Here is a 25,834-nt window from a genome sequence, read left to right as displayed (position 1 = left end):
AACTTTTCCTTTTGTATAGAAGCAGGTTCTCAGCAGACATGGAGACGTACTCAGGGCCAGTACAATCAGAACGAGCCAGCTATTCATTCTAATTCTGGGGAACTACGTATCTCTAAATGTCGGCACGATGCCCTCCGTGCCTTCTTTTGCCTCAGAACAGAAGCAAGCCATTCCCAGGAGTAGCATGGGGTTTCGTTGATCTTGCAGAATCTTCTGGCATTTTGGGGTGAATAATAAATGCAGTTTGAGTTTCAAGGACACCCCACAAAGTGGTAGAAAAGGAAAAGTTTGGAAGAGAGAAGGTCTGGAAAAGGTCAGTGGAAGTGTGGCGAGACACAGGGGGGTGTGTGACTGTGAGTCTGCAGCTGTCTCCATCTGACTTCAGGGGGAGAAGGCGAGGTGGAGGGCCAGGTGACGTGGAACAGCAAAGAAAGGAAGTATACGAAGTATAACGCAGAACTGTCTCCACTTAAATTGATGGGACGGATATTAACCAGTACGTGATCAATGGGGATTCCCCTCATGGCAGCATGGCTTATTTATGGTTACTGATGGCTGGTGTATCCACCATGACCATTTATGATGCAAGTCTCAGGTGATTTAGACCACATGAGCTTATTCCCTACAGACACGCAGCAGGGTTAGTCAAGGTCCCATTCCTGACAGCCTTGGGTTTATGAGTCAGGTGTTGTACACAAATCATGCACATATGCATTATAATGAACAGGAGTCGGGTGCACGGTAGTGACCTCATTTACAGCATGGCAGTCCATTACTCAGACCAGGGGTAAGTTCCATTTCTTTCACCCTCACACCTTTTTACATCACAGATTTCCCTTCCTTCTAACATATCCGTAAGGACGCAATAAGGGGAGGTTAAGAGGGGAGTGATGGACAGCTTCCCCCACAAGCCCTCCCAGAGCAATGATGGATGAGATAGCAGCCATGGCATAAACTAATGGGGTTTTACCACACTACGCTTCTATTTTAAAACCATTTCTCCATAACTGTGTGATTCTGTCATTCATCAAAGCGACCTTCAAGCGTATTACTGGAGTCACCACACTGAGCAGCTCGCCGGCTGTCTGCAACTACCTTTAATGTACTTTCATCCATGTGATCACCTGTCACTTTAATCCCTGTATTTATGCACATATTTGCTTTTTACAACAGGGCTGTCATATAGAAATATTAATTACAGAAGTACTGCATACATTACTGGAGCCTTATTATCAACAAAACGCCGCTGATACTATTGTCATACAGTTCAGTTTATTGCTGTGCTAGCTGAGACTCAAGGTATGAAATGTTTGGCGGTTGGTTGGTTGGTCGACCACAATCTAACTATTCTTAGTGAAACCTGCCATGAGACTTGACATGAGACCTGCTATTTTCACGATATGGGAGAGGATGAATCAGACTGATTGCTGACATTTTCTCCGGGGCCATCATGAGGTTGAGACCTTCGATTTTTGGGAAATGTCTTAACAAACTTTGAACAGATTACCATGAACTCTGGTGCAGATATCCATGGTTCAAGGAGAATGAATGCTACTGATTTTGGTTATTCCATGACTTTCCCACTAGCGCTACTAGAGGGTCAGTGTTTTCATTTGGCCTGTGATATATCAAAAATCTTTGGAAATTCCTTGTTCCCAGACAATATATTTCAATGTTTTTAATAAGCCACCACAAAGCTGAAGTTCGTGTTTTTTGAAAACTATTTTAGAGATCGCCATAGAATCTCGTGCAGACAATCACCCCTCAAGATGAATGAAAATACCCTCGGTGACCCTGTTATGTTCCATCTTGTGTCGCCATCCGGTCGCATTTTTGCTTATCCAAAACTTTGGTTTATTTAGACTCTTTGAATTGTTGAATTTGAAAACGTTTCTTTCAATAGAGCAGAGACATGGATTGAAGTGGTGTGATCAGAGAGACATCGTGGAGCTGCTCCATAGGCCCTGAATAATGAAACAAACGTTACAACAACTGACAGCACCTATGGTGATTTCACTGGGATTGGTGATATTCATTCCCGGCTCATCTTACATACAATGAAATCTCATCTGGATATAATTTCCTCAACAAGAGCACATACTCTTTTAAATAAGGTATGTTCGTGTTACCTGATGTTGTTATAAATGGAGGTCTCGATGCCTCAGTTTCAAGCTCAAGTAATTGACCAGAATCATTAATATAGCACATTGTAATTTTGCTTTAGGTTGCTTTTTTTATTTTAAAGATGTGAAAACACCTCACTGTCGGGGCCGACAAGATATTACAATACTCCATACTAAAACATGTGCGTCCAGTAGGATTTCTTTCCAGCAGTGGTGCTAGTGTCTATGAGTTTTATTCTGTGCAGCAGGAAGATGCATGTCCACTGACACGAGAAGGGCCTTGGACACATATTTATATACAGAAATCCTTCAAGCCCCACTCAGACAGCCAGTTTACTGAACTGTTTGATGACATGATATGATTGGAGCAATAACAAATGGATGAAACGTAATGGAGAACTCGTCCCTTTTTCAATATGAGTTGGCACGTTGTGGAGTTTTACATTTTTCATATAATAGAGTTTAGTGGTCCTTCAGATATCCAATCCTTTTGATATATACTGTAGAGTATGTTCCATCTCTCTGACTATCCAAGTAGCTAGATTATTGACTTTCTGTAAAGACAAAGAGGGTACCCCTTTTGACAAAGTGGAGTGACCTACTTCTCGTTGTGCGTTGTCTTGTCTCTATGTCTTTGCTGAATTTAGATAGGTAGCAGTCTTTGTTGCTGCCTTCAATGGCCAATAACCAATAAGAAACTGCTAAATCGGTGGCAATGTCTGCCGAACTGTGCTTCATAATCCTCACTCGTCCCCAGATCGGGCTGCTTAAAGTAGAAATAGCGAGTTTATTGCATTTGGGGAGATTTTATATGGCAGTGGTGCTCGGGTGGAGGCATAGGAGAAACACTGTTAAAGCACCCAGGAGTCCCACAGGAAATGTCTGGTTTCCATCTTTATAGTCGGTCATTATAGACTAGGAAAGAGCATAAAGCTGAATGAAGAATAGTTTTAAATTGTAGGAAATTGAAAGACGTGCACTTCAAAGGGCCTGTGTGTCCTCAGTGTTCATCCCACAGAGGAGCAAGATCAAATAAGAGAGCTGTCCATTAGCACCAAACATGTGGCTATTAAAGTCTCCCAAGTGTGTCAGAATGTCAGTGGTCATGCTGTGGTCCCTGGCGCTTCTCTTCAGACGGGTTGTTTGTATTATGATGATGAAGGAGAATTCAGAGACCCCAGCCAGAAATTTTTGGTCAAAACCAACAAATGATATCAGTTGAACCATCCCTTTTTCTTTCTGCCTATCCTGCCCCACACAAACACACGTCATGTTGACCCACGGGCTCAGATCTATTCACTGAGCCGCCATGCTGCCCAATATGAATTGAGTTGTTTCTTTATTTTGCCTGTTTGAGATGCAGTTTCATGTATTTGACCCAAAAACAACAAAGTGGATGCAAATTTCTCCTCATGTGAGCCCATTGATAACTAACAATGAATAATTAGAAACAAACTCAAACACGACAAACTTCTATTCATTCATATTATTGCGGTTAAATCGTTTTTTATGAACAGTAACGAAAGATAATGACAGTTAGATTTTTTCCGAGTACTGATAGATCTAAGAGAGATCTAAGTGTTTGTACTTCTCTGAATTGAAATGGCATCGAAGCTGCTTTCCATCAGTGAAAAAGGTAGATGTGTTAGGGAGAGCGACAGACACAGAGATTCTCAGATACATTAGTGTAGGCTGAATGCAAGGTAAACAGACTAATGCAAAGTGCTCACATCGACGAGGAGCTGGCTGCCTGTTGCCAGGCGTATCTCTTTCCTGATAGTAGCCTGTCGTTCTCACCTAGGCACATTTCCAGGGGTCAGGGAAAGACTGCTCTCCCACAGATGCCTTGGCACAGCTGACTGGACGGACCCTCGAGGCTCAGGAGATTAGAGTGCTAAATCTTCCCTCCTCTAGGAACCAAAGGCTTAAGTGTTGATCTGAGAGTGTGTAAAAAAAAATATGGAATAAAGAAAACTGCAGAGATCAAAAAGAAGGTATTTGCCTGATGCCCTCTGAGGGTGCATCGACTGCAGAATACCTCGCTGTGCTTGATTAATTCTTCATTTTCCCCTGATTTTTGGTAATTAGGCCTGTATTCATAATAGTCCTGCAGTAGTTACTTTCTGAAGTTGTTGTTTAAAGAAATAGAAGAGATTATAGGTAAGGTGTTCAAAGGTAAAGTGAGAACAGGTTATATTCTAAATAAATAAATAGGATAATTTTTTCATGTCTTTTGTTTTTTTTTAACACATACTAACACGTTGATGTTAATGTATTTGCAGCCTTGGGTTGAAAATACGATTTTTTTTTTTCTTACTATCGAATGCAGATACTGTATTGTCATATCAAAAAAATATCTAAGTATCTTTTTACAACCTTAGTTGCCATAACGTGTCTGACCTAGATAAGCAGCTAGACAGTAGATACATGGAAGAACGGTGATCAAGCATGTGTTTGATATTAAATACATGTACCCTTGATACTGGTCTGGTAGGTCAAAAGTCTGCGCTGACCAATTATAGGTCAGCCTAAAGAATGAAATGAAAATGGATTTAACTCTGACCACTTTCTGGAAAGGTCCATCAAGTGAAGTGACTCATGGCAGCTACAGCTTTGCTGTGTTAGATTTGTAATCTGCAAAATGTCAAGCGCCTCTGGAGTAATGAACCGGATGATACTTTTTTATTGCGTTGCATTTAAAGCCTCTTGTGGATATAACACATTTAAAGCTCATGTTCAGTTCGTTGTGCTCAAAAGATTTTATAATTTCTTGTCTGGCATTCTGCTTTTCATCCTCCTAACTTTCTTTTTTATCTTAAGGCCTCGATATATTAGAATGTTATGTTGCTTCAAAGTTAGAAGAAATGTGTTTCCACACTATATGATACATTCAATAAATCAATTAGTCCAGCAACAGAAAAAAAGTGATGAGTTAAGACTTGCACTTGGATTTTAAGCGTCAACCATTATCATTAAACATCTCACTTCTTTGTTTTGTTCTGCCTCCCCAGGTGAAGAGTTTAATACAACATATCAACCTCAAGATCAACCATGACATCAAAGAGTAAGTCTTCCCTCAGCTAACACCGCTTTCTGTCTGTTTCTCCACACTCACACTTAAACTGACCCTTAGCAGATGTAGTGTTTCTACTTTTATTCTCACATGGCATTCATTGACATTTTGTGCTGAAATGTCATATGAGTGACCTGGAAAGAAGACAGAGGATAGCTGCTGGGAGGAAATGTGTTTCCAGCAGTTCATATTTTTGTATTTCTTTATCTTCTTTTGTTATTTTCTTTTTTAAGTTTGCAGTCACAAGTTTTCAAAATGTAGCTTCATACTTGACAACTTGATTTGACTAGACTTTACTTTATGTTCAGATTTTTGCTTCAGTGAATGCAATGGAAGTAGAAAGTAGAGCTCTCTTGAGGCAATTAGCTTACATTTTCAATACCTTCAGCTGCACAAAAGCACTGTCTCCAGTGGAGATTTTCACTAATTGCCTACTCAGACTTGGACATAGCTTTGCATTTGTCATAAAGTGGGAAATGCCATCAAATGTGTTTTCAAAGTGCTTTGAAAGCATAGTTTTAGACTCCCAGTTTAAGGAAGAAGTTGAACTTTTTCTAACAGAAATTAGTTTTTAAAAGTAGCTCATACTCCTTTGTCCCGAAGCTTCATCTATGGATATATAACATATACTGCAAAAACAACTGCCAAAATACACCATTAATCAGGAGAAAGGGGGATTATGCAGCAAAAAGGATTCATGACTGTCAAAATATGATATGCCAAGATATGAGATGCAGCAAAAACACATCAGAAATAGTCAAAAAGATTCCAAAAAAGTGGATAAACTCATTTTACATAAAAAAATATAAGATGTAATATTTCTGCATCGCAATGTCAAAAAAAGATCTTTGTTAAATATTTAAAATATTTTGATTATTGTTGATATTTTGTTAATTTACATACAGAAACACTCCCCGCTAACAGCTTTGTCTGAGGTAAAAAATGAAGTGAGTTTAAAGAAGCTCACTGTGAGATTTCATCCAGAAAGGCAACAAAGTTAAATGTAGGTTAAAATGCGTGATGCTACTTTTTAATGTAGTAGTAGCACTAGCAATATGCTGTACCACAGTAAGAACAAGCATGCTGCCATGTCTGAGGATGGCTCGCAGCCAAAGATCGAGTCGGTGCTAATGGGGGGGGACGGTGTGATACGCGGGGCTAAGGAGAAATGGTACCAATTAGTGTGGTAAGGTTGGAGAGCGTGAGATTCAAAAAGCTATTGTTAGTTCAGTAACTAGAGCTATGTAATTGAGAGCTACTGTAACTAAACATATGGAAAAGCACTTTGTCATCAACATTTCTGCCTGAGTCACATCAAATAGATTTTTAGAGACAATGATGGTAGTTTAGTGGTGGTAGCAATGAAAACAACAACTTCCATGATCTAAAGCTACTTCAAGACATCATCAAACTGCATCTTTGTCTTCATTGTTTTGATTGAGAGACTTTACATACAGTGCATTTACATTTTTATGCCTCCTTTTTGCTCCTGTGGTTTTATGAGCGGTAGTCCTCTTCAATATATAATATTTGACCTTTTGGGATAAAGAAGACAGAATGATTCTCAGTCCTCTCTGAATAAGTGACAGTTTGGCATGTGTGAATCATTGCTATGGTGGGGAGGCAAAAGAAAAAAAATGTGTAGTTAGAGTTTTAAAAGATAGAACGGAGGAAGGGTGATAGAGGTGAGTAGAGGACAAAAAGACGGAATGAGAGACAGCGGCCGAAGGTCGTGGGAAGACAGAAGTGAGAGTGCTGGAGACGAAGATGACAAAGACTGACAGCCGTCCTCCTCAATCTGACATCTACAGTACAGCACAGATCCAGCAGCGTGAATACTGAAACACCAGCCAGCGCAGAGGGAGAGATGGAGGAAGTTCAAGTTGAGAGGAAAAGATGCCGCTCTGAAAGGTCATCTGGCCTGAAACTTGAAATTTGCTGTCAGAGAAAGCATCAGTGTATCAGAGGCTGACATTCTGAGCTAAACTTGACACTATTCCCAGCTGATTCTCCTTCCACACAAACACACACACACACACACACAAACGGGTGCACATACAATTGCACTTGCTGTTAATGATAAAGCTTAATCCAGTCTAAATATGTAAATGGGGTCACAGATGGAGTAGTGACAGCCTTCAAGCCCTCGCTTTTCTTGCTTCTTTCATCCGTCCCTCTCGTTCTGATTATCCAGTGGGGAAAAAAAAAACATTTAATGCTGAGCCCTATGACAACTTTAAGTATCTCCTGTGATACGAAGTGAGCCATCAGCTCTATAGGGAGAACAGTTGCAGAGCAGAGAGCTGTGGTTGCTAACCCTTAGAGTACTGACCGTGCACCTTTCCAGTCTGTCAGGCCTCTGGGATTTAAAGGTGGCATGTTTGTGCAGTGTGTGAGTGAGACAAAGGGGAAAAGGAGAAAGACAGGCTTGTTCAAAGCATGTGTGCTTGCAAATACATTTCCAGGAATCTTGTTTTTCTGCTCAGCTGAAGCCCGAGAACAGCTGAGCTAAAAAGCACAAAGATAGAAGTGTAACATTTCCAAGCCAAAAATAAAACGGACAGGAGGAAAACGAGACTGACAGACAAGGCAGCATCGTGTGTGCCTGGTGTGTAGCTTCGGGTTTGGCTCGAGCTCTCTCCGCTCTGTCTCCATTCCCATTAGAAGATCGTTCTGGTCTGTGGCAGCCCAGAGGATTTGAATGGCACAGGCTCAGGGTAATGGGAACACAGGGCAGATTGGCAGGATGCTTTTTTTACTGCCAGTTCCATCATCAGTAGCGGAAGCAGCACTGCATTTATATTACCTTGTACTATATTTGTATGCTCTCATATTGACTGTTGTTTAGAAAGCACGGAGTCACCCAGGGGTCGCATAGTAGAAAATAAATATTGATGTTGAACTCCATGCACACAAATTTACAACAACACAATATCCCTCTGTTAAAGGAATAGTTCAGCATTTAATTAATCCCTTTCTAGCGGTGAGTTACATGACAATGTTGATATCACTTTCTCACGTCGACCAGCACCTCTGAAGCTTTTTTTTGTGTGTTCTATGTCACAATTTTATATATTTGTTGACTCATCTAAAAGCTGGGCACGTGTTCAAAATGTATAAATCAGATATGATTTGAGACGGCTAGCTAACCAGGCCCATCATAAATGACTTGACTGTTGGCTCATGGGGTGATATCAGTGATAGCACAGATCAGAGATTTGGGTTTTGATCTCAGACACAACTCTTTATTTAGAATCAGGTCGTGATCCTAATTTATGAATGTCTCACTCATATGTCTCCTGCTGAGCTAACAACGTAGGCGATGGAGAGGTGGGTGGATGTCAAAGGTCTGCTACAGCAGTTGAAGTGCCGTTCCTGCTAACCTAAGGCACAGATTATTAAGTGGTGTCAAAATAATAATTCAAATAAAGTATGTGTAGAATACTGCCCACAATGGACTGCTTTAAGGTCCAGATTAAATGGCGCTTTGAGAGCATCTAGCTTCCATCTTGTGATGTATTTCTGAATGAAAAATTGATAGGCAGGGTGGGGTCATAATATTGGGAGGAATTTGATTTGAACGTTGAAATCGTGTGCTGCATGTAGTTGCAGAAGCAATCCACTATAAAATGCCTTGTGCATTATCTGGAGCTGTCACAGATACCACCCTCCGCCAGTCATTAGGGCTGTACCTTGATATTTTGAACAAGATTGGAGGCAGCAAACAACCGAAGACGCATCGACGTACCGTGTTGTTGCTCGCTAGCTAACTAAACAAACTGAGGTCTGTGCTGCTAAAAATTTAAGATTGATTGATGAGTGGATGTCACGATATTATTAGTTGAAATTGGTTGCTTCAAGCCTGCATGAACACACATCTTATTCTGTTTTACAAGAAGAAGTCATCATTGTATTTTGGCATATATTATTAAAGCAATATTATGTAACTTTTTCACCCTAAACTAACAGCTTCAAAATCATGTTGATGGCACAGTGTCTTGTAACAGGGTGAATGGTGTTTCTGTCACAGCCACTCCACCCCCCCCATCACTTGTTTCTGCATTATGTAGCCTCAGTGAGAGGGTAGGATCACAGTGTTGCGTACATGTTTACTTCAACATACAAGTTTTCAACACATGACATTGTTATGATGTCATGAGTTTTGTTTGTAGTTAGCACCTACATTACACCTGAGAAATTGTTACGGACCTGGGATTTGTATTTACGACAGAAACTGTGGGGGGCGCCAAATCCCACAAAATGCCAATTCCTACATAATGTTGCTTTCAATAGCTGCACAATATGACCGGGGATGTGATCTAAAAGGGTTAAAAAGACACTCTTTATTTTATCTCGACTTTAAACAGTGCTCATAAAACAATGTTTATCTACTCTTGCCGTTTATTTTATCCCCAAACATAGTCTAAACAACATCCTCAAGGGCACAGTGCTTTTTATGTTACTAACATGTACTGTCTTCTAAGCAGTACACAAACTCGAAACAGGAATGAAAACATAAGTTTGCCAACAGTCTCCCCGGGAGTTATCAGCACGGTTCATAATGAGGCCACTACAGACTTGTGAGACAACTTGGCTTAATAAACAACCCGTTTTACATTAGAAAGCATCAGAGTACAGGTACCGTTTACCGTGTTTACATGTCTTTGCTTGGCTTTTTGTCCCTTTCTCAGGAGGCCAGACACAGTTAAACAGAAGAATGCCTTCCCGCCAAACTTCATCCACTCTCTGGACTCCACACACATGATGCTGACGGCTCTCCACTGCTTTAGGTATCACTTCACAAACTGTTATTTGAGCATGAATGTTGATAAAACGGATACATTCCTTGTATCTCCTGTTGCATATGCAGAGTTATGTTTCTAAAGGCAGCTTGTAATATGCTTCTGATATTGTCACTCTCCATCTGCGTACCCTCTCCTTTTGGCTGCAGTTCACCTCACATAAGCATTGTATTATAAGCCTTGTAATATAAGCGCTTTTCACCAAATTAGCCTCTTGACAGATGTGATAATTTAATACTCAACTCACACAGGCTTTGAATGAAGGTCCGCTGTAGTTTTAGCAATTATTATCGCTATAATGTGCTTTTTTGTCAAAGTCTGACAGTTTTTAATGAATATGTCTACTCTTTTATTTTATTTTCTTCCTCTGATTTCATTCTGCTCATGGACTACCTTCACCCCTTTGTTCCCTTTCCTCTCCTCCCAGCGCCGGCCTGACATTTGTCTCAGTTCACGACTGTTTCTGGACCCACGCTCTCACTGTGGACACCATGAACAAGGTATCAAATCACAGTACAACCTTTTTTTTTTACTTCCACCTATCCAGATTGTTTCAGCATTCCTCGTCCTTATCATCCTTTCAGAGCTGTTTCAAACCTGTCTGATCATGTATCATCAGGGTTTGCATGTCTCCTTTCTTTGCTGATTAATTGGAGCTTAAGGTAGCACATGTGATACAATTCTTCTCGCTCTCTCTCGCCTTTACATCCAGGCATCTTTATAGCTTATTTCTGCTGAATGGAGGTAAAGAATAATTGGGTATTTTTGAGAACTGAGCTCATTTTAGTGCTTTTACAGTGGATGCTGGTGACAGAAATAATCTTTGTAGCATCAGCAGTGCTTCTTTTAGAGTAGAGGCATCGGCTTTGTGAAGCCAGTAAAACAAACATTTTCAGTTTTATACATTTACAGGCTGCTGGCTGCAGGTAGCACCATTAGATGGAGCCTGGTGTGCTGAATAAATGACTCTCTGCCACAGCCTGCTAAAACTAGCTTGTCAACAGGCCCAGACTGAGACACAGCAAAGAATAAAATGGATCACATTACCATAAAGTCCCAATTTTTCTGTAGGAGTAGCTTCAGAGCACAGTCGCAGTTTTATGTCTTCTTATATCTCAGACGAGTTAGAACCAATGAAGCAGTTCCCTGTCAGTACATCTATTTTCTTGATCTCTGAGAGTACGCCTTCCTCATTACACAGGTGATTGAACACAGCGCAGGAGGAGGGGTGTTAAATATCTTAGTCAACACCCAAGCATATAAAGAACTTCCTTACTTTAATGGCAACCGATCCTTCCTCCATTCATCATCCACTCATTTTCTGAACTGCCAAGGCTGCCTGTAAAGACGGGATTCCTGGTGACGTCGTTGTGTGATGCGTGCACATGTGGGGATAGGAAGAAAAAGTGACTGGAGAGTGACTTTGAGCTTATGACGAGATCAATATAAGGTGTTCATTTTTTAAAACTGCACAAACCACAAAGAGCAATGCCTGGAAAATGATCAATTTTCCAGAAATTCATGTTCAATTTGTGTTTTTGGGTTAATTCATATCCAAACTAACATGATAAAACACCAAAATCACACAATAACACACAAAAACTAATTGATCGGCAACGGTAGACCAGCAGCTCACCTATTCTGCAAGGTAAAATCACTGTTTTTGTCAAAGGAGTTTGGTGGCTTTGTGGAGAGCAATATAACGGCTTCATTCAGTTCCCTGTTAGAAAGGGCTGTCTGACAGCAAGATAAAGCAGTGAAAATATTCTAAATATAATGTACTGATATTGATTTTTTTTAAGGTGGACCATTTTTTTAAGTGGCTAAAATACATTTTGCTGCTGCCCTCCTGTCCTCAGCAGTATATTAGCTTAGCTTCTGTGCCAGTACTCCTGTCTGCCTCTCCAAACTGGGGGCATGATCCACTGTAGATAATGCACTGAATATGAATAAGTGCCTTGTACATCCCCACTTCAAACAATCCAAACTCACCTTTTTATGGCACCCGACTGGAGAATTAGCATTACCAGTTGCTGTTTATCTTGATGTGCCCAACTTGTAATATACACTGTGGTGGATGGATGAAAATGGTGAACCTCGCCCCGTTTTTGCTTTTGAAAGACTGAGCCTTTCATACGCAATCATGATACTATCACCTGTTACCATGTTCACCTGTGCATTTCATAACTTTACCAGTCTTTTGTAACCCCTGTCTCAACCTGTTTGAAATGCGTTGCTGCAATTAGATTCAGAATAAGCATATACATGAGGTGAAACATTAAATACATTGTCTTTTATTCTGAAAAGAATTATCATATTATCATATTCTGTTTTATTTGTGTGTTAGGCAGCATCCCCACTTTTTTGGCATCAGGGTTGTATGCATTTTATAGTAAACAGCAGGGAGTTTATACATGTTAATGTTACATTTTTATGCTAACATTACTTGAGTAAAGAGATCTTCTGTGCCCTTACCCTCTGCTTACCATTGATAGTCTGAGAGTCATTGCCGTTTTCTCACTACCTTTAGAGCTCAGGTTGTTTTGTGTTGTCCGTGTTAGAGTATAATCATGACATTCTGGCAACATGTTTTCCAACCTGAGCTGCTGAGCACACACCCTAGGAAAACTAACTATACCAAAGAGATGACTGATAACCCACTCATAAATTAATAGAGCTTATTTTCTCCGGGTGATACTGTTGTGTGTCAAAAACAATGTCAATCAGTTCCATACTCTACACTCCATTTTATAATCTACCTTTTATGTCTTCGTCCCTAGTTCTCTCCATTCTCATTTAACAAAAATAGCGTAATTCAAGCTGGGATGGAGAAGAAATGCAGCCAAGGAGATGTTTAATTTAGACTGGTGCTTGTTCTCTTGTTTCTTTTCATTCTTTTCTTTCAATCTTGTATCTGGTCAACAGGCGGGAGAGTCTGGGGAGTTTGTCCTTCAAGTGTTTTGACCTGATTAACTCTAAATACACTCCGCTCTGCCTCTTCTTCCTCCTCCTGACAGGTCTGTCGGGAACAGTTTGTCAACCTGCACAGCCAGCCGATCCTTAAGGAGCTGTCCAGCTTCCTTCTAGAGAAATACTGCAACGGGCCCCTGTGAGTTTACGCACCAGCATGAAGGGACACAATTAATTGTTCACACTAAGTCAGTTTTATGATGATAAAAATTGGTATTCGTAATTTGTAATTATTCATGTATTAGTCATATTTTTAACACTTATTTACTCCTGTGTGTAATCTGTGCCTCATTTTGTTTGAATTGTTCTTACAACAACCATCACTGCCATCAGTCTCTCTCTGTGTTTATGTAATGCTGCCTATTATATTATATATTCTGTCATCATACGCTGAACATGCAACTCCTACATGAAGGTACACATATAATATTGTGAACTTTATGCCAGAGTTTTTCCTCCACGTCCTGTGACATTAGATACAAAATGATTTCCCCACTCTCTCTTTCTCTCTCTGTATCAGTCTCACTGGCCTCGGGCTGGGTTATTCTCATCATCTGACTGTGTTTTTCTCTCTTTGGGATAATTGGACACCTTCTCTATAGCCTTTACTCCACAGCAGCCCTTGTCCTCTTTGTCTTTCTCCCTCCCTCTCTCTCACACAGAAACATTACTGTTCCCTGAGCCTCGCAAACACATTATTCATTCTTGTAGGTAGAAATGAATTGAAAAAGACATGTGGGAATATAAAAGACTTTTTGGTCTATTTTTAACCATCCATCTATACAGTTTAGGCCTGAAGTCATTATATGTGTATATATATAATGATAATTTAATGTCCTGTCTAGGTTAAAGCAAGTGGAATTAGACCCCTTACATTGTATTTAGTTTTTAAAATTTGAAGCATTCATTTCATTGTTACAGCCATGTTAGTGGTGTGGCTCGAGGAATGGCAATGTCAGTCAGTCGGTCAGTCTAGCACTTTTGTCCAGGCTGAAATATCTCAACAACTATCACATGGATTTCCATGAGGATGAATCCCACTGACTTAAATGATCCCCTGATGTTTCCTGTAGTGCCACCATGAGGATGGTAGGATTGGCCGTCTAGAGTGAAACATCTCTCCTACTATTTGGAGATTTAAAAGACTAAGAACAACTAGACCTCTGTTCAATATTGTGTTGAGTTGGACACTACCCAGAAAAATCTGTAATTTTATTCAAGGTAACAGTGCGTTTAATTTGATCGCCTGTCAGCATAACTTCCGGGGAAAACATCAGATGATAAGTCAGGAAGGAAGTCAAGGAAGACGAACGTGACTAAACATGAACAAGATGAACCTGATCCCTTAACTTTTCTTGTAGCACCATCATCAAGCTAAAAACGTCCCTATCAGTCAGAGATTTAGTGAATGAGCATATGTTAGCATGCTAATACACTGAGGTAAGACAGTGACCTTGGTAAAGACACCAACATCATCAATGTTTGCATCGTTATTTGAGCGTGTTAGACTCAAAGACCTATGGGCATAGCTGTAGGCTTTGATTGTATACTCTGTTGCGCATGATATTTTAAAATCATTTTTTAATGAGGGCATTCCCTCTCAGAATGACTATTACTGAAAAGATGAGAGTCTAATCTATCTATAAACACATGTTCTTTTTTTTTTTCAATACTAACTGTCTGCTCAACATCATGCTCATGTCTGGCAGAACAGTGTGTGGAAAAAAGATTTCCATGGACTTTTTGAGTGTACCAGTCACATCTCACACATTAACAATGTGCCACCTCTAGCACATCAGATTAGAGGCACTAATTATGTGCTAATTTAAAGGCAAATCTAAGTGCTGTATTGTAGGCAACTGGACTTGTTTCAGTTTCTTGAAGACCTGGGGCTAGGTGAGCTAGGTGGGTTTACCGGCCTTCATGTGGGTTGCTAGGGCTAGGTGAGCTAGGTGGGCACACCTAGCCCTAGCAACCGCACATGAAGGCAGGCTGGGTCAACGACCCACAAGTGGCCCTAACGACTCTGTAAGGACACTCCCACACAGAGTTTAAAAGCCTGCAACTCCCAGCCTCTTGGATGAGAGGTGAAATGTCTTCAAGAAACTGAAACAAGTCCAGTTGCCTACGATACAGCACTTAGATTTACCATGACCTGGATGATTTGAGAACCTACATCAACATAATTTAAAGGCACTGACTCGCTGGACTGGCCTTTTTGGTCTGATAAACAACAATGTCACATCCAGGTTTGTGCAGCCTTCAGCAGGTTAAATACGTCACTTGAATGAGTTCCAGAGACAGCTCAAGTTGCCTTTGACTAACACGAACATGCTCTTCTCAGAGTTACTAAAGTCTTAACACTTGTTTTATTCTCCTCCTTTGTGGCAGGGCTGAGGGCATGAACAAGAAGCACAAGGAGTACCAGAGGCTGATGCAGCTGCTGGCCAATGTGCCCCAGACAGGTTAGTTTGTATGCATCTGTCTGGCTTCCCAACATCTGGCCTCACCCAGGCTCACTTATTGTTTGAGGGGGCCAACATACAGGGAGCTGTTTTTTCTTTTTTTGTAATTGGATAGAAGAGGGCTTTCATGACCTGAAGTTCTTTTTGAGGCTAACAGGAATGATAGGAGTGTTATTACACTGGGTTCCCACACAATCCTATATTTTCTATCCTGTCCTATAATTGCTAATTGTTGTTGCCTATTGTTCATATCGTAGTCCAGCTGTCTGTGTTTCCAGACATGGTACTCTGCCTGCTGATTCCAACAGGAAAAGCCACTGAGTTTGGCTAAGATTCAATTTACAGCTTATGTCATCATGAGTGGTGGATTCATGCCTGCCTACATGGCCACTAGCAGCTCCACATTCCCCCGTTTTCCCTTTGTCGCTGCTGTGAGCGTCTGTCTATTGTTGTCCAGAGTGGAGCTACAGAGGCAGCGTCTCTCTGTCAGGTGGATGGAGGCTTTGCTGTTATGTAACTCTCACTCCATCTCCATCTGTACTCTTACTGTGTGCTTGGCACCGACAGCTGGGTTGTATAAATTGATTACTGTTAATTGTGTCCCTCCTCTGCATAATCAGCTTATGGGGCTGAGACCAGTCAGGTGTGCTCCTGAGGGGTGTGTGTCAGTGTGCGTGTGTGTGTCACTGTGTTTAATGTTCAATATGAGATTCAATGGATCTGGACTAAAATCCATTATAATCTTCACTATGACCGATCCTGAACTCATTATTAAGGTGAATCTGCTTTCACTGTGTATAATCCAGAAGGAGATCAGATGAATCAGGTGCGTCCACGACAGCAGAGACGTGGAGATAAAAGACTGGAAAGCACACTGAATTACTTGGAGCCATTAATGTACACAGACAGTACTTCAACAGCTAGAGTCGGACTTTGACGACGATACAGTAGCTGCTTAAAGGCTTTAAGTTATTCAGCTTGTTCATGTCTTTTCTCTTTTAAACTCTGAGATTATTACTTTGTTTCTGTTACTGTGTTTCCGCCAGACGTGCAAACAATGCGTTTCATAAACCACTTGAAGTGGCTCTTCACTCTGTTTCACCTAAAAAAAAAAAATGCTGCGTTATCCATTTTTGATGGAAGATGCCAGCCAGGCAGGAAGTCAAACATGGGAAAGGGCATTAGAAATTGGTCAATTTTCAGAATAAAACACTATGTGCAGGCTCCTGACTGTATATCACATCAGAACAGACCCCTTTGAAAAACCCAGAGTTTATATCAGTTCCACCCACGAGTAAATGTTTCGACAAACACCGAAACATCTACGTATTGGTAAGTTTGTATTTTAGCTTAAGCATTCATGTCAGCATCATTTTTTAGCTGCATTAAGTTTTCGCAGTTCTTAAGCATTTTAAGGCCTTTCCTCAATAATTCAAGCTGCAGCTCCGGCTGGTGTCCTGCTGCAGCTGTCAGAGAGGCAAAGAGCGCAGAGTGCAGGACAGGGCCTCATCCAGAGCTAAAATTAGGTTTCAAGTGGTGTATTAAAGTTCACAGAAAATTTGCCGGTGCCAAGTGAAACTGAAAAGTTTTATCTTTTTTATTATACTTGCTAAGTACAGCCTCACAGAGTTGCTTGTGTACTTTAGCCTTGACTGACCAAATTTTACGGTATCACCACTGAATTATCACACTGATTAATTAGTGTGAGTATTAAAGTTAAAGCAGGTAATTGGGAGGATGGAAGCTAGTTCATCAAAAACTATTTTCACATTATTTTTTATCCCAAAACAGTGTTGTTTTGTTAATGCTGTGCTGGCTGGTTTGTGCCACATTCAAAGCTGTGTTAGCGTAATTGTATGTGGAAATGTAAAGTTTTGTTTATAATTAAAGCTGCACTACAGTAGTAGTGATTTACTTTCTAGACTTTAACCTGCTCTGACACTTTGCCTCTCGCCTCTCCAGGTGATTTTGATCTCCAGCGGGTGAAAGAATCCACTTATTTCTTCAGCTGAGAGGCTCGTTAGGGCGAGCCAGCGGAGGGAGATGAGTGGAATCGACACGGTGCAGCAGGGAGGCTGCGGCCCCCTGGGTCTCGACCGGCTTTGTCTCCCTCAGACATCAGGACATTGATCAAGCCGCGCCCTGCCTGCCTCCTTGTCCACAGACTGACTGGAGCTGCTGGAGTTACTGGAGGCGTTCACACACAGTGAACCCGCCTGATTAACTGACTAGTGGGCTGATGGAAGGGGGGGGTGGGGATACTCATCCAGGCGAAAGATGAGGGAATCAGCGGCGGATGGGAATGTTAAGACTTCAATCAGTGAAAAGTACCTCTCATAATGGACATATTCAGAAAAATATATGTGTGAGTGTGCATACATGAGCCATAAAGACTGACTGTCTGCCTCTTCATCACCCAGCAACACTTGATAACGCTACTTCATAAGACTGCGCAAAAACTTTTCACCTACAGACTGTAATTGGTACTGACTGGTGGTGTGTGAGCATTTTCATGCTGTGAGGACCTCCACAGAGCGCTGACCGGCCCCTGCGCCTATCTCACCTAATCATCAATACCATGGATGGCAGGGTGCTCTGACACAATGCTCTTAAACATTTCTGAAGAAGTTTGAAGAGGAAAAGAAAGATGTGCTTTACTCAAATGGGGAATACAAGACTCTGAGAGAAAGAGACATGTGGAAGGATTAGCCAAGGGGCTCTTACTCAGCTTGAATCTTACCTTCTTCGAGTGACTAAGCACTTGACAATTGCCCTAAAATAAATGTGTTTTTTTTAAAAATGTCTAGTTATTCATTCGATGGTTCAAAGGAAAAGCTGGTATTCTTAGTGTGCTTAAACAGGATGAATGAGACAGCCTGTTATTTAGTTATATCTGCATATTTCAATTCTATTGTGTATCAAGAGATGAAGGCCGCCTTTTAGATGCACCACAAAGGCTTTGCAGGCTTCGCTAATCAACTCAGATCTTATTTTTCTGGGCCAGTGCCGCATCTAGAAGTAAAAATAGCCGAAGTGCTATCTGATCATTGCTGGAAACGTTACAGCAGTTTCAGACAAAAGGTGCCGTTGATGTTCAAAGGCAAATGTAGGCTCAGACAAACAAAGCTGGCTGAGTGACAATGTAATGAAATGGAAATAATCTTCGAGGGGGCATAAATAGTGCGCTGATTAGACTGTAGGTTTTCAGATGATTTGCATTGCAACATGCACATGGAGATGCCCCTCATATTTTCTGATGTATATGAGATGAGACCCGCGACTTTGATCTGTTATATTATTGTTTTGGGGAAAATGAGCTATCACCTAAAGACTTGATTTCACAGTGTTCTTCTTTGAACTGTTTCTCAGTCTCATTGTGCTCTCTGTGAGGGCCAACAGTGAATATTGCTAAATCACAGGAATGTTCAGACACTGTAATGTATATTTATGAAAAGTTTGAAGAGTTTGTGTTTCTTAACTTTTATTAAATTAGATTTGATAATACAAGCTGATTTTCCATCCGTGTTGACAGACATTTCAAATGAATCAGTGGTGGCTTCCAGGACATTGCAACATTAAGCCGTGTGTTATCATACTGCCACCTGAGGTGGTGGTGGATGAATAGCTCGACAATGGGCCTCAGGACCTCGTCACAGTATCTGTGCATTGAAATTGCCAACAACGAAATGCACCCATGTTTGTTGTCCGTAGCTTTTGCCTGCCCGTACCATAACCCCACCATCTCCATGGGAAACTTCACAACACTGACATCTTGACCAAGGAGAGGTGCTCACAATCACATATTTTAACAAATTTGCGCTAAAATCTGAGAGAAATCATTTGATTGCGTGATTTGCATGAGCAAAAACAAGAAGTGTGGCAATTATAATTTTAAGTGTAAATGCAAAAGCAAACTAAGCTACGTCCTCCCTCCAGCAGCCGTCCTCCCAGCATGTCTCTCCTGTCTGTTGTCTCTTTGAGGCTAGTTGTCAAGGGCAGAGCATCCTCCTGTAAAGTGCTCTCAGGATCTCACATACTTAACACATATTGCATTTCACAACTTAGCTTCTGAGACACGGCTGTACTGTGCTACACGACCTGAGCTCAACGCCACAGAGTGGCCATGATGGATTGGTGGATGCTGAGGGCATAAGTGGCTCAATCAATAGCTGTGACTCAAGCCAAAGTGACGGTGGGTTATGAATTAGCTTTTAAGTGCTGTTAAAATTGCTTAACATGTAGCGGGGTCAGTGCGGAGGGGGCAGGTCAGGGAGCATACACATTAAACGTCTATTTTTGTTGAGAAGACGTTTAAATATGGGGCGTAACTTACTGTTGACTTTGGCGGAGGGCGTAAACAGGATATTGAAGATGTCCTTACTGCAAATTGCAGTTGCCATGTAGCTTGATGGGCCTGTCTCAGTTTCTCTGGGGTGATTCCAAGGATGTCTGCCGTTAGATCAGAGAGCTGTACCGGTCCGGCCCTGCGGTAATGGAGCACAGCTAGTCGCAGGAAATAGTCAGATAGCTTCCATTACGGGCCCTCTCCAGAGATTAACACTTCTTGTTAGTGATGATTCTGTATAAGGGAAATATGTAGTGCGAAGGTGATGGAGTTCTGATATTTCTCAAGAGAAGAAAATGCAATTATTCACTACCTTTTAAAAATGTCTGAGCCCACGTACTCAGCCTTTATGCCTGACTGATGGGTCTGCCTCTGTATATGCTGATGTCTCTAAAAACACTGCAAGATTTAACAGCAGGTATCCTTGTTTCACAGAAATGTTCAAGTGAATGCCTGCTGTCTAAAAACATGCGTATTGATTAGTTCAGGACTTAAAGGGTAACTCCACCAATTTTACACATTAAAGTGTGTTTACAGGTCTTGGGGAGTACTGCTGCATGTGTTATAAAGCATGTGTGTTGTATAAGAGGACATTCTGACCATTGAAAAGCCAACTTATTAAAGTGTGTTTACAGTTCTTGCAGAGTACGACTGCATATGTGAGAAAGTAGTATAAAGCCTTTTCTGGCTCCAGAGGAAGCTGCATGTAATCTGAGAAATTGCCTCCAGTGATGTCACTCAGTGGCTCAGCTGCATTGTGGGTAATGTAGGCGCCAGGCGTTAAAAAGGAAGAAGAAAGGCGATATTCTGGGTTCTGCTGTATCGATTTTATTCATTAGTTGACTCCAACAGGAGTGAAATGCTTGATCAGTGGACTGTTTTTCAAAGCCTACATTACCCACAATGCAGCTTAACCACTGAGTGACATCACTGTTGGTAGATACCGCATTACATGCAGCTTCCTCTGGAGCCACAAAAGGCTTTATACTACTTTCTCACATATGCAATAGTACTCTACAAGAACTGCAAACACACTTTAATAAGTTGGCTTTTCATTGCTCAATGCTATGATTTGTAGGCTGTTGCGTCTCTGTAGCACCACAATGCTTATTAATAACGATATGTTGTTTTAACCTTAAAAAAATCTGGATCTTGCACTTGACCATGTTGCAATTTTGGTATTTTGATTAATTGTTCAGCCCTGTTGGCTGATATTCAGTATATATAACAAGCCTTAAATTAGCAGAAAGTCCGGCTTTTTCTGGAGCTTTCAACTGCACCTTACTGTCTTATCAACCCGACTGAAAGCTCTGGGAAAAAGCTGGTAGTTGTGGAGCATCTCTTCCTACTGTGAGATGCAGTTAAATGTTCTGAAAAAAGCTAATAAGTGGACCTTAAGATTGTTTCATCAAGGTACTATTTAAACAAAGCCGGCGTTCAGATCAACGTGTTTCTGCTTTCTGCCCACCGTCCAACACGATGTGAGACAAGTGTAGGCTTGAAGTTGCTCATAAGTGTGAATGTGAGTGTCCCTCTATCTGTGTTAGGCTTGTGATTTAGCAGGGACCTGTTGGCGGGTGCTTCCCCGTCTCACACTCAAAGCATGCTGGGATAGGCTTCAGGTCACCATGACCATGAGTAGAAAGACGCTGTTACAAACAACAAACAGCCATTGCATTAGTTGATAGAAAATGTTCCTTTGAATCCAAAACATGACCAATTTCTCTCACTAAAAGGCACATTAGTAAGGAATACGACCTGTTTTACATTACAGGGACACCACACCTGAAGTAAGAGTATCACATCCAGCACAGACACTAGTGTGGGGCTTTTAGCGAGCTCTTTATTCCAGCCAGGGGATCATCAGAAAGTGGACACGCTATCTGCCAGGCATGCCATAGCTGGAAGCCCCTCTCTGATAGCTGGACCACTCACCGCCCTGAGAGCACTTTGATTTCCGTGCCAGGCTCCTGGGCTCTCCCGGCCTATCTACTGCCCCGTGGCGTCACGAGCGGCCAGCACTCAGCAGCACTCGCAGAGGGGCACAGTGTGCAGACGGTCCTGTAGGGAGCCAGTGATGGGGCAGCACAGCCGTGAGAGGGAGACGGGCGGTGTGGCAGGTGTGTGTTCATTCATCTGACCTTTCTTCTGACTGACAGGCTGTGATTGGTTGAGTAACAGCCATCAAACACATACAGTACACACATATGTTCAAAGGGTGCCTTCTTTTAGATGTTTAAATCACATTTTATCTTGATGGTAACATGTTTTTCAGGAGTGTTATAAGTTATAGGCAGAAGGTGCTTAATCTTCTTTAAGCCTTCTTTAATCATCTGCATTTAAACCTTTGGATGGCGAACTCACACAGTAAGTGTCTGAAGTCTTTTCAATTTCCTTCTGGAGACCATCTGTCCCAGCTGACCAGGAAAAACTCTGGCTGCCTGAACAGCAATGTAGATGAAACGGCACTCCCAAAATACCTCATCAGGAATCAAAAAGTGTTGTTCTTCCTGTCCATGATAACAAGTATTCTCCTGTGTGTTTTCAAAAACCAAAATTGTCACATATTAAAAGCTTTGGCTTGGTGTGGAAGATGCGCCTTTATTTTGAAATTCCCCAAGCACACCTCTTTCCTAAACGAGAAAAAGTGCGAGCGCTAGGCAGGTACGGTAACTGTTAATGGCAAGCAGCGAAGAACAATAAGTTGAGGATATTTACTCCCCCTCTCAGACGGTAAAGTCCAGTCTGCTCTGATTGGTCAGTTCTCACAGGTTTGAGCAGGCCCCGCCCATCGTGTTTCCACATCAGCTCTGCTATTTGACACTTTCACCGTATTTATACAGCACCTAATCCTGCTTTATAATAAGAAACACATGAAAACCTCACTGTCTACAAAATGGGACCTTAAAAAAATATGAGACGTTATAATGAAAAGCATTCAAATACTCAACATATCCGTAATCCACTATTCCACACAAGAAATAAAGCAATCTTTCAGTTTGAAAGTTGTTTTTATATATCTCTTGATAACCAGGCAGATGATAAGATGTTTTTAAACCAGTAAGACTGTAAACAATCAATAACAGAGACTCAGATGCCGCTGTAACTTTGACACGGGAACAATAACATCACAACTAACAGAAAGCAGAGGCTGTCACCATCACATGCCTTTATTGCATCAAGAAGTTCTGTTTATATTAAGAGTATGCAAAACTATGAATCCTGTTTGTGCTTTACCAATATATGCAAACCCAAATTATTGACCTCAACATGAAGCAGTGGAATCATACTGTATTCAAATACAATTTATTTGTTTTCCTTTTTACATGTATTGCAGTGGGACAGAACTGACAGTGGTGCATCGTGAGGAGCTTGCATTATTTTTTACAGCCACGCACAGAAAGAATAGAGCATACGTATGCGGAGACTACAGTATATGCTAGGCACTAGGTATGCACAGTACATGTTATGGGATGTAGATCGGCTCAATAAAAGAAAAAGCAGGTCCCTGACACAGAAAAGCCTGTACCGCACTGTTAGTGTCTGATTTTACAGAGATCTCAGTGTATGTTATGCCAAGATATGGATGGGTTTTAGTGTTGGTGTTGGCTTTGTACTCAGTCACTGTATTATCGAATGCATTTACACACACTAACAGGTCTGGGATCTGAGGAAGAAAGCAAGTTAGGAGTTAAGCCAACAAAAAGCAGGGATGTAAAGGAATTAACAAATGAATAACTGTGGTTTAATAACAAATCATATTGTATCCTGTAAAATACAGAAACAACAAGTATAAAAAAAGTGCATTATGTATTTTTCAGTGTTGTTTTGGTCATTATTGGCCAAAAAAATGAGAAATAATTTGAACTCATTAGCGTGAATGTGTGACAAAAGTTCTACACAAAATCACATCATCGCCCACATGAACAGCCCTTGTAGGTAAACATTTTTAACACCTTGCTTTACTCTCACTGATAAACCCAAAGACACATCAGAATATAACCTGGAATGGACGATAGTTTTAACTCTGGAGTAGCATAGAAGGAAATAGGAAAAAGCATTTTGAGAGCACACAACTTAGCAAATACAGATGTTGCTGCTGCTGCTGTGTGCGTGCATGGCAGATGCCAGCGCTAACAAAGACTGAAGGCTGTACTGATTAAACTAAACAGCTGAGTTGTAGCATTTACATAACATTAAATATGTTTGTTAAGTTGCAAAAGAGGAAAAAGTGCGTTTACAGTTCAGACTTCTGGGCAACATGCTGATCAGACGACAGAGTCAACAGCACAGACGGGGAAAAAAAATCAAAGGGAACAGGCGTTGCAAATGGACCGGGGTGTGAGATTAGAAAAATAAATAAAACTAATAAAACAAACACAATATAAAACCATGCAGACCTCACAGCAACTGGCACAGGATTACATACAATCTGTGGGTGGTACTGTGAGCGACTGTAGAAAAAGAAGTGATACATCTTCTGTAATGCAAACAGTTTTGTTCTGCTTTAATTATATGCTCAAGTAATATCAGTTCATATCAGATGATAATATGCATTTTGTCATAGATTAAAAAGATCTTTAGTTTTCACACACTTGTCTTTTTCATTATGTCTACAGTTACAGTAAACTAGGCTAAATCAATAAATAGTCTGGTTTACATGATGAACACTATGTTTACACATAGAAAAAACAACCATGCCAATCAAGTTCAAATCAAGTTCTTCCAAAAACAGAAATTCTCAGCAAAGTTTTAGGAAATCAGTCCAAAAGGTGATATATTGCATCTCCACGAACACCTCGAGGATACAACGGAACATCATCTGCCTAAACTCACCCTTTTTCAAACAGTTATTGCTTTGTGTGATCAACATCACTTTCACACAACATGATTGAATGAGTTCAGTTCAATATTCTCTGATTTGTATGTTTAATCAGTGCGAATGATTCAGTGTGTGAAATGTTGTTCATATCTTAACATTTTGAAAACATTTGCATACAAAAAAATTACAGCCATGAAACTTTGGTTTCACTCTGTTCGTTTTTCAGTTGTTATGAAAGGGTATTTTTATTTATTTTATTTTTTTTTTGGAACCAATTTTCCCATGTTTCTCTGTTAAAGTGACTAATGGAGACAACAATTTTCAAAATTGGTCCAGTGTGGAGGAAGGCTTTTGCAGCCGACAGCTGAGAAACGAGCTGCAATGTAATATCTGTGAGCAATTGCACAGGTCAAGTCCACCAAAAGTGCCACTGACAAGCTCAGATTGTTATTTTAAGTGTCCACCAATATTACGCAAGGGTTTCCACAGAGATAGACCTTTTTGTTAAAGAACCAAAACCAGCTGCTTTATTGCTCTCACCAAAACCCCTAGACTCCATTTACAGAATCAGTAATTTTATCATTGTGAAACTCTCAAGCTCTTTTAGTGGATGTTCTTTGCAATGCGTAATTGCCCAGGAGGACACTGAAGCCAGTTTTGCAGCTGCCGGGTGCTGCCACCTCACTCAATAGTGGACCAATTTTAAAAATTGTTGTCCCCATTAGCCACTTAGACACAAAAACATGGGGAAATAGGGATCAGGATAGGGCTGCACAATATTGGAAAAAAAGGTGACATTGCGATATTATGGTTTTCTGTGATATACTGTATATAGCAATTTCCAATTTCCACCAGATAACTTGATTAGCTCAATAGACACACATGACGTCTCAGTAGGAAGAAGTCAGCATGGTCACAACCACTGAGTGGCAACACTGTTAGTATTTATTACAAGACACTGAACCATCAACATGATTTTGAAGCTGTTACTTTTAGGTAAAAAAAGTTACATAATATTGCTTTTATGTTATGTTTGAATGCTGCAAAATCATTTTCAATTCAAAGAAGTGAGTTAATTTGTCTTGCTTGACATTGCACATACTGCAATGTGACTGTTGTGCATGAGCATGTTGCTATGTCGATGCAAAAGCAACATATTGTGCAGCCCTGGTCCAGGTTGAAAAACATCAAAGTTACCCTTTAGAATTATGGAGTTACTAATATCTGCTTGTGA

The 25,834-nt window shown here is 40.8% G+C and overlaps 1 protein-coding gene across 1 annotated transcript in view; it reads left to right on the top strand.

The window, feature by feature from the left end:
• Positions 1 to 18,908, top strand: part of polrmt (polymerase (RNA) mitochondrial (DNA directed)) — a 50,753-nt gene extending 31,845 nt beyond the window's left edge. The window contains exons 16-21 of the mRNA XM_073477115.1: positions 5,135 to 5,187; positions 9,888 to 9,986; positions 10,426 to 10,498; positions 13,016 to 13,107; positions 15,360 to 15,433; positions 17,396 to 18,908. Of these exons, the coding sequence (XP_073333216.1) occupies positions 5,135 to 5,187; positions 9,888 to 9,986; positions 10,426 to 10,498; positions 13,016 to 13,107; positions 15,360 to 15,433; positions 17,396 to 17,445 (441 nt within the window). The 3' untranslated portion in view covers positions 17,446 to 18,908. The remainder of the gene's footprint in view (positions 1 to 5,134; positions 5,188 to 9,887; positions 9,987 to 10,425; positions 10,499 to 13,015; positions 13,108 to 15,359; positions 15,434 to 17,395) is intronic.
• The last annotated feature ends 6,926 nt before the right edge of the window (positions 18,909 to 25,834 follow it).

Source organism: Pagrus major, chromosome 11, assembly GCF_040436345.1.
Source record: "Pagrus major chromosome 11, Pma_NU_1.0".
NCBI lineage: Eukaryota > Metazoa > Chordata > Actinopteri > Spariformes > Sparidae > Pagrus > Pagrus major.
This window is presented reverse-complemented; position numbering and strand designations above follow the sequence as displayed.